Genomic DNA, 10,099 nt, shown 5'->3' with positions numbered 1-10,099 from the left:
AAAAGCAAAGAGGAGAAGGAGATGTGCTCAAGAAAAAGGACAGAATTGGAGTGAAAATAACGTACTTGGAAAGCAAAATTTCAAATTCCTATACAGATATCAAGTATAACTCCAAGAAAATCCACAAGCTAGAGATGAGTTGCAGGCAGAACTTGTTAAGTTGTTTCCAGGGTAAGATAAATGCTACAATCTTATTTTGAATGTGCATTAGACATCTGAATATTTTTTAAGGAAAGTTAATAAAAAGGGCTTGAAAATTTTTGGTTTTAACGATAAGGACAAAATAAAGGGTAAAGTGAATAATATAAGGATTGACTTTTTAGTGTAAAAATATGGTTTTTCGTTAAGGTGAACAATACCGGGAGCTTTTCGTTAAAGCTCCCTATTTTTTAATTGTGTTCTAACGATCACTTTCTCGATTTTTGCAGCCTAATGACAAATTCGCAGATAATGTTGGAAGCTCATGAGATGCAAAAGAGAATCATGTCTCAAGTGAAATGTCTCAACTCTCCATCTGATGGAATGTCATGCAATAACTTACACCAATATGCCACTTCTAATCTTGAAGTTGAACTTCAAAAGTGGTGCTCTTGCTTTGCTTCGTATGTATCTTCGCAGAGGGCGTACGCCAAAGCTCTTGATGGTGGGATATTCAAGTTTGCTGGCGCTGAAAATGGATCCGGCTCCCCCGACAAGTCTTCACTATATAAGAAATGGTTAGCTTGCCTGAATAACCTTCCAGATGAAGCAGTCACTTGTGCCATGAAAGAGTTTGGGAAGGATGTCCAAGCACTGGTGGATCGACAAAGAAAGGAGCATCGACTAAAGACAAAGATTGACGAAGAGTTGAAAAAACTGAATAAGAGGAATAGGCTTGAGTCCTTGACTGATATGACGGAACAGTTGAAGAAGAAGCTAGACAAGAAGAAGGCGATAACTTATATTCCTGTGGGTAGATTCAGACGGGGTTTTCAACGGTTTTCGAATCCCTGGTTGAGTATTCAAACAGTGCAATGAAAATGTATGATAACCTTATAGCAAGCTGTGGAGATGCAAACGAAGCTGACAACGAAAGTAGCAACTCATCCTAAAATGATCTTGCTGCATTCGCATTGATGCCGATGTCTGATTTGGAAAGGATGCTTATAGGATTTTGAGCATGATAGGCAATTTTAAGAATTGATTCATGTTATAGGATTTGAGAACGTTAGGAACTTAATATGTTGTTTTTTGTTTTGGGAACAATATGTAATTTTTCTTTTTTTATTTGAGGATTTTTTTTTCTTTACAAATTAACTTTTTTATATGATCCTTAAAATGCAACAAATCGTAAATAACTTTACATGGAATGGAGAAGAAACTTGATTCTAAATATAAACTATCCGTTCAATCAATTGGACATTTGGTTTAGGTCAATAAACCAATTAATCAATGGTTCCAACCTTTTTCATGAACACTCGGTTTTGCTACTAGTGCACGTTTGTCTCCCGAGGTGCTGCTGTTGTTTTATGTTAATAAGTTTTCTTGTATGTCACGTATTGTAATATTGTGATATGTAAAAGGGTGATGTTAGGGAAACCATATATTTAAACTAAATGACGTGGTTGTTAATGATTGGATCAATATTTAAATGTTGAATAACATGCTTATTTCTTATTAAAAACACATCATATGATTTGCAAATATGGTTTAAAAAGTTGATAATTTCTTTATAGAAAAAGTACTGTGCTTCTTTAAAGAAATGATAATATATCACAATTTAGAAAACTCATATATTATGCACACACAGAAGAAAGATGTATTACATGTTCAATTCTTTTTCTCTAACAGATTCCTCATGTATATCTTCCAAATTTTCGATGTCGACGATGATGCTGCTATCGTCCAACTCCAAACACCCTAAGCTTGTGCTCCGTAAGGAGATGCTATTTATGTCGACATGAAACCTCTGGAATCCAATGTCATCTATGCTCACCGAGTTTTGAGACTGGTCGTAGTCCATCGATCTTCTAAGCCCTATATCTGATGGTCGGCGGGATGTACCAGCTGATCTTCGAGATCCCCTTGAAGGATGTTTGCTAATGAAATTGTCCGCACAGTAGAGGGCCGCTTTGAGTTCTTGCCGCACCATCGACATTGTAGGGCGGTTTTTGGGCACTTTCACAACACATCTTAGGCCAAGTTTCCCCATCTTTAGCATCATCTCTGTGTTGCATGGCTCTGTCAAAAGATTTGCATCTAAAATCTTCTCAATGCGGCCTCGCTCTAAGCTTGGTTTTGCCTACATTCAAGAAAAACAGTTCACTAGAACTCAAAAACCAAAGGCAAACCCTTTTGCAATCACTATTACTATTAGTGCAATAAGCGAAAAAGCTTGTTGGTTTACCCTATTAGGGTAAGTGTTGTGATTGGCTCATATTTTGAGCTGGCAACAATGAAGTGACCTGTGTTTGCTTTCGATGGAAATATCACATGGTGTGGGCTGCATGAAAGTTGTAGACAAGTGCTGCAAAGTAAAAGCAAAAGTGGACAACAAGCCAAATGCCTTTCGGCTAGTAAGCTAAACAAAGAAAAGTTTGGTGGACATCATCATGAGTAAAGACACAATGATGATGCTTGTAAGAAAATAGAAAAAGGTGGTTGCTTTTGCTTTAATGATTATGAAGAAATGTGATGATGGCTTGGCCTTTATTTAATGCAAGGAAATGCTTGCATTATGTGTGCTTGCCGAGGGAGAAGGTTTGCATCAGGAAAGCATCCAAGGTGGAGAGAGCATTCGGCTCTCCCATGGGAAAGGTTGAACATGGGTTGAGAGAAAATCAAGAGAGCTAGAGTGAAAAGTATTCTAGTGAATGAACTCTTGGGGTAGAGTGAGATTTTTGGAAAATTCTATGAGTGGGTGTACAAGGGATTTGGGATTGGGCTATGTCGATTTAACTCATGTGTACTTGTACTGTTATTCTCATAGTGAAGAGCAACATCTTTCTGGGGACGTAGGCAGGTTTTTGCCGAACCTCGTAAATTTCTCAGTGTCTTTATTTCTTGTATTTTATTCTGTTCAACTGAATGTGATTTGGTGAGGTTGTAATCTGAATCTCATTTCTGCACTAACGAACGGGCCAAGGCATAACAATTGGTATCAGAGCATCGTTGGGTGCTTGGTTCGTTGGAGGTCCAGATTTGTTGTTCACCATGAAATTTTTAGTTGAGTAGTTTAATGGGAGAGGCGGTTTTACTCTTGGTAAAGGAGAGTAATGGAAGCTTGAAGAAATGGAAGCCGTGTTCAGGGATGCTTGGATCAACTGCGAAAGTTGGTGTTGAGGAAGAAGAAAAAGGCCTCTTTCTTCTTACCTTACTTTCAGATTCGTACGAGAACCTTATGAAACTTTACTGCATGGAAAGATATAGTAAGTTTGGAGCAGGTGCAAGCTTCTTTGGTGTGGAATGATACACAAAGGAGACCATGGATGATGGTGGACATGAGACTGCTTAAGCTATTCAAGGTTGGAATCGTGGAAGAAAATTGGAAAGAGGATCTGAGAGAGACAACAGGTTCAAATCCAGTTCCGGAGGAAAGGGTCCACAGTGCTACGGTGCAAGGCCGGGTTGTAGCAAGTTTGTGGCATAAGGCTTCGAGTATGCCCTCTAGGTACTCGAAGCAACACTTCTCCTGGTGATGTTTATTCTCAAGTGTTGCAGGGGTTTTGCAGCAGGTGGAGCTATGGGATTCACAGGTGATGAAATGGTCCTGGGGTAGGAGGAAGTGTGGGAATTTTGTCTGGCTCGATGGGTTGTTGCTGGAAACAAGCGCGCTGACGAGTTTCCAGGTTGCAGACAATAAAGATGAGGAAAACCTGTTGGAGGAGACGAGGGTGTGTCGAGATCCTATTCGAAGCTAAATGGTGAATTTTAGCTTGCAGCAGCTACACATGCATTAGCAGTGACTGAATCGAAACAGGACCAATGATGTTGATTCATGGTGTGTATGCTGGTACATAAGGCCAATGGAGGCTTTGGCAATGGATGCAAGGATTTTTACATGGTGTATTCACCAAGGTGGAGATTGTTGTGATTGGCTCATATTTTGAGCTGGCAACAATGAAGTGACCTGTGTTTGCTTTCGATGGAAATATCACATGGTGTGGGCTGCATGAAAGTTGCAGACAAGTGCTGCAAAGTAAAAGCAAAAGTGGACAACAAGCCAAATGTCTTTCGGCTAGTAAGCTAAACAAAGAAAAGTTTGGTGGACATCATCATGAGTAAAGACACAATGATGATGCTTGTAAGAAAATAGAAAAAGGTGGCTGCTTTTGCTTTAATGATTATGAAGAAATGTGATGATGGCTTGGCCTTTATTTAATGCAAGGAAATGCTTGCATTATGTGTGCTTGTCGAGGGAGAAGGTTTGCATCAGGAAAGCATCCAAGGTGGAGAGAGCATTCGGCTCTCCCATGGGAAAGGTTGAACATGGGTTGAGAGAAAATCAAGAGAGCTAGAGTGAAAAGTATTCTAGTGAATGAACTCTTGGGGTAGAGTGAGACTTTTGGAAAATTCTATGAGTGGGTGTACAAGGGATTTGGGATTGGGTTATATCGATTTAACTCATGTGTACTTGTACTGTTATTCTCATAGTGAAGAGCAATATCTTTCTAGGGACGTAGGTAAGTTTTTGCCGAATCTCGTAAATTTCTCGATGTCTTTATTTCTTGTATTTTATTCTGTTCAACTGAGTGTGATTTGGTGAGGTTGTAATCTGAATCTTATTTCCGCACTAACGAACGGGCCAAGGCACAACAGTAAGAAGGATTTTAAAGTACCTTATAATTACCCTCTATGCATTTTAAATTAGTTAAGAGTCAAATACATATTGCTTCTATAGAAGAAAGAAAAGCAATAATTGAAATGTTTACCCAATCAAAAATATGCTGATTGGGACGGTGCCCGGTTGAATCAACCACTGGCCGGGAAGAAACAAGCTGCAGAAGTATCACACCAAAACTATAGACATCGCTAAACGGCGTCAAATGGAAACTTGAACAATAGGCATGGTCTAGGTATCCTGGAGTTCCTTTGATTTGGCTGCTGACATGTGATTGATCCCCAGTAGGTCCTGACCTAACAAGTCCAAAATCTGAAACCTTGGCTTCAAATTCATCTCCTATCAAGATGTTACTAAGCTTTATATCACGGTGGATTATGTTCGGGTTTACTCCTTCATGCAAATGAGCAATGCCTGCAAAATTTCACATAATCAATTAACAGCTCCTCTGTATAAGACAATCGTTTGTCTTATTAAAAGACGAACCTATCAACGTTTTTGATGAGTCAATATTATATTACATATTTTACCCTAATCTTAGTTTATTTTGATTATTTTTTTGAGTGAATAGTTTATTTTGGAATAATTTTGATACTTTGAGTTGTATTTTCAATAAAAGGCTTTCGACTTCCTCTGGGGAAAAATGTGATCAAATGAATGAATTTTGGAGTAGTTCCAATTAGAAGACATTCGTGAGTCACTTGGCTTGATCGTGTCAAAATATCAGATTCTTCCACCAAGCGGTTAATTTTTGGTGATAGAATAAAGGAGCAATGAGCGGTGTTGGAAAAATGAATATGCGTAACTAATCCGTTTTGCTAGGGCGAAGCCTTGAGCCTTAGCATGCATGAATATGTAGTTTTTATTTAATTGTTTGGGATTGTATGCATGCATGTATTAATCACTATGCTTAAACTACCTAATTGTCTTCATGCCTGATCACCATTAGGATCTTTACAAAAGTAATTTGAAGCAATTTTGGTCGGAAGGTTCTCTGAAATTGACGCTGACTTCTCATGATGAACACCACATCATAAGGATTGCATGGTTTTTCAAAGGGTTTTCACAAAACTTAATGAGTCTCTCATGTTCATATTTGATCCAAACATCCGGACGAATTACATGTTAAATATATGTTCTATGTTGGAGGTTCCAAGTAAGACATATATTAGGAAAACCTAACCTTCAAAGTTGCATGAGTAAATCATAAGTAATTAGTAAAAAATACATAGGATTGTTAGGGTGATAGCAGAATCCTAATGCTTTTATAAATTGGTTTTTAAAGACTGTTTTCTTTTATCTTTTTAATTTTGGCTGAATTTATTATTTGGTTTTTAATTAAAATTCGTTTTAATATTACAAAAATTCAGAATCACCTTTCTCAATTTCCATTTTCAAGTAATTAATTAGGAATTGGTTTTACATAAACTATTTAAATAATCTTTGTGGAAAACGACTTTGCATGAACATTTATACTACAACTGCCTTGTACTCTTCTAAGTATTTTATGTGATTTTAACGTTCATTACGTAGGTACTAAAAATCTTATCAGTTATCGAAAACACTGGTTCTACTTATCTGTTTAGACAAATTATATAGTACTGAATCACTGATGACTGACCTTTTGCTGCTCCAATGGCTATGTTGACTCTTTGCCTCCAAGTTAAGCTCCTCCATTTTCTTCCTACATGGTAATTAAACAGGATTTTAAGCAAAACAAACATAAAATTAGGAAGGTTATATAATTAGCACTTAACAAGTAGGTTTAATTTCCTGGTAAGGAACATACATACCCATAAAGTAATCAAGGAGAGAACCATAGGGTACATATTCATAGATCAACGCTTTTCCCCCTTTTGCCCCTATTCCAGTCACAATCCAACAATAGTAGCTAGTATACATGCCTTTATCAAGGGGAATTAATTTTCACACATCTTGTTTTGTCTCCTACGTACACTCTCCAAATCATTTCTGACATTCAGTTTTATGAAATCAAATTAAGGAGAATAAGAGTGTGCAGAAATAATTTTCCTTGTCAATACAAGGAGGGATAATTTGGAAAATTGAATATGCATTTACAAGTTGATTACATACCAGATGATCCTTCTTCACAATATCCAACCAAACGTACAAGGTTTCTGTGCTTGACCCTAGAAAGTAACCTCACTTCTGTTCAAGGAATAAACACTACATAGAAATCAGATTAAAATTCAACTAAATTCTGATTCTTTCTACACTACAAACTTACACATTGATAATTCTATTGGGACACACAACACTTTTGATTGGGCCGCACTATTGTATATGAGACTCACATGTATTAGAAAATGTAAGCAAATGTGTCGGTTTTGTGAATCTAAGTACCGTTTACACATTTATATTGGTTGAGGCTTACCATTTCTGAATTCTTCGACACTCTGAAATGAATAGGCGGTTCGCTTAATGGCTAGGGTTCCTAAATCATCAAAGGTCCCCTTGAAGACATTTGCAAAAGCACCGGAACCCAACAAGCACTCACTGCTGAAATTCTTAGTAGACTTCACTAGTTCATCCAACTGGAAGCGCCTCAACATTATTTTCTCTTCTTTCAAATTCCCTAATATACAAAAACATATGTAGTCACACCCCAAAATCTTCGAGTGCTCTCTGCAGATTTTCAACTTTGTAACTAATGTTGTCTTGTCAAACGGATTAACAAAACACATAATTTTGTTTGGCTGTTTAGTCAAGTAATCTCTTATTTTGTATGGACGATATTTAATTGACAGTCTGATTGCATAATATGTCGAATTAAGAGAGAAAAATGAATAGCGGAGAAGGGTGTAGGATGAAAGGGAGGTAGTGGGAGGGAGAAGAAAGAAATGAAGGAGATCACATGAAAGAAAACAAAAACTTAACAAGCGTAAACAATGTAAAATTGATTTATGTTTTGGTTATTAGTTTCCATTTTGTGTTTCCTTCACACTTTATTCCTTATTTCTCCCACGTACTTTTATTTTATCTACAATGCAAAAACTAAAACAAATGGTTATCAAATGATCGCTTTAATAGAGTGTTAATGAATTGAGTTAAAGTGGTGTGAGGCCCACATCTACTAAACCAACTGAGGTTTAATTTGCTCACCTTTCTGCCCAAGCTCATGTAGCGATTGTCTTTGCCTGAGATTGTTGGAAAACAATTTAGAAATAAACAAAAATAACATAAATTCTAATATTTTATTTAATCAAAATATACTTGCTATGCAAAACAAAAATTACACAATAATACATAAATAAATAAAATGGTACTAACGTGATTAGAGAAGGTAGAGGCTAGCGTAATAGCTATGTCATTCGAACAATATTTCCGTCCCACTCTTGTGCTTGTGGTTCAACAACGTCTGCTCGACCAGGATTCAACTACCTAATTCTACAACCCGCACTGGATTATAAAATTCTAGCGAATTTGCTTTGTGTGTTTACTCTCTTGATATTTTGTACAAAAGCAAGAAGGAAGAAAAGAAGATGTCTGGAATGGAACCAAGGACTCCAGTTATATAGGCTCTTTCATACCTCTTCAAATACCTTTTGGATGTATCTGAAGCTATACAACTCTTTCCAAGGAGTTGTGTCTTTAATCAAAATGTTTTGAATTAAATTTAATTAAAAACTTAATTCGAAAATTAAAACTAATTGATTAGATTAATTTTAATTATTAGGCCCCAAGGCCCAAGGCCTTTGTCTTGATTAATTAATATTAATTAATATTAATATTATGGTATAATCATCAAGCCCAATCCACACAAATGGTGGCCCAAGCCTCAATTCCCATTCCAAGTGGTACGACACCTAACTAATATTGTAGAGGACAAAACATATATAAAGGACATTGGGAATCTTGTTTTCTCCAATGTGGGACAAGAGTCTCAAAACTCTAACAGAGATAATGATTATACCATCATAAAAGACATCTGTGCTGAACAGTGCCACGAATCTTCGTCGATATGGAACTCTGCTGCTAGAACCTGGAGGAGTACAAAAACAGAAAATGTGGGTGAGTGAAATAAAACTCTTTAAACCAATTCCAACTACCAAAGATAGTAGCCCCTCGCCGTAATACCTGTTTAATTTCCCAGAAAATAACAGGCGTGACTATAAATCAAAACCATAACCAAAATAATAGTCTTACGATTATGCTACGTCAAATTTCTTAACAAGAATGAGTAACCCAGGTGAAATAAACCAATAGGAAGTGGCATGTTAGCCGGATCCACCTATCATGTATGGTTGAATCAATATCTCATCCCATATATGCTAGCATCTCATCACATATCTCATCATAAATATATGCTAGCATCTCATTACATATATCATCACATATATGCTAGCATCTCATCACAAATCTCATCATAAATATATGCTAGCTCATAAGTCGGAGTCACCTCTAATGACTTGTACGACTTATCCATAACTCAAAAAGTATACCTGCACACGAGTCGGAACCACCTAAAGTGGTCTGTACGACAGGACTGGGTGTAAATAAATACGCTCAAGTACTACAATCACGTGAAGACTGTGCGAATAATCGCAGGTCACCTACGAGTTGAAACCACCTATAGTGGTCTGTATGACATGACTATGCACCTACCTTGGATCTAAGGTAAGCGTAAGGTGCGGGAGGTGAACAACATGTGAAGGACTATGCCCTGGCCACAGGCGGGAGTACTAACACCGGGGTGCAGGTTTATGAGCTCTAAATACATCTCATCACACATCTCGTACAACTAAAGCAATCTCATTTGGCATATAAAACTCACAGGCAACTTGTTTGACAATATCGGAGTTGCCTAAAACATAAATGTAGTCATGTCATAACTTAATCATTTCAACTAATACCATAACTCACCTGAACTTACCGGGGTGTCTTGAATTCAACTTTGCATTTCAGAGCGTTCACCCTTAATTATGTGCAATTAACATACACGTGAATATACCAAGATGTAAATCTGAAATTCGACCATATCATGATATTTCCAAACATATAGCATATATACAAATGGCATAAAATGCATAAGCTGTATCGTCCCACTCCCGAACTAATTACCTTCAGAAATAATTATCGGTAATAAGCCCAACTAAACACTAGATTAATTAACTATCATACTAACTATTTTTCACTTCAATGTTACGATTCTTCACACATTGATTTATAATCAACATTTAACCACTAAAACATAAGGTTTAATCTCACATTTTCCATCAATCTCCTTCACATTGCTCAATTCTCCACACAAGGCTATTG

The 10,099-nt window shown here is 36.9% G+C and overlaps 1 protein-coding gene across 1 annotated transcript; it reads right to left on the bottom strand.

The window, feature by feature from the left end:
• Positions 1 to 1,688: 1,688 nt before the first annotated feature.
• Positions 1,689 to 9,056, bottom strand: LOC126602772 (probable serine/threonine-protein kinase PBL25). The gene is made up of 11 exons (XM_050269646.1): positions 9,041 to 9,056; positions 8,918 to 8,949; positions 8,754 to 8,822; positions 8,371 to 8,429; positions 7,943 to 7,977; positions 7,215 to 7,415; positions 6,914 to 6,988; positions 6,613 to 6,681; positions 6,441 to 6,503; positions 4,911 to 5,233; positions 1,689 to 2,281 (listed from the first exon to the last, which is right to left on the bottom strand). Exons 1-11 carry the CDS (start codon positions 9,054 to 9,056, stop codon positions 1,802 to 1,804), a joined length of 1,422 nt encoding a protein of 473 aa, XP_050125603.1. The 3' UTR covers positions 1,689 to 1,801.
• Between the last annotated feature and the right edge of the window lie 1,043 nt (positions 9,057 to 10,099).

Source organism: Malus sylvestris, chromosome 15 (assembly GCF_916048215.2).
Source record: "Malus sylvestris chromosome 15, drMalSylv7.2, whole genome shotgun sequence".
Taxonomy (NCBI): domain Eukaryota; kingdom Viridiplantae; phylum Streptophyta; class Magnoliopsida; order Rosales; family Rosaceae; genus Malus; species Malus sylvestris.
Note: the sequence above shows the minus strand (reverse complement) of the source record. Positions and strands in the feature narration are given on the sequence as shown.

Coding starts and splice junctions, on each gene's coding strand:
- LOC126602772 (XM_050269646.1), bottom strand. Junction 8,430..8,753: donor CACAGATGTCTTTTATGATG/GTATAATCATTA, acceptor TTTTGATTAAAG/ACACAACTCCTTGGAAAGAG. Junction 6,504..6,612: donor TCTCCTTGATTACTTTATGG/GTATGTATGTTC, acceptor ATTACCATGTAG/GAAGAAAATGGAGGAGCTTA.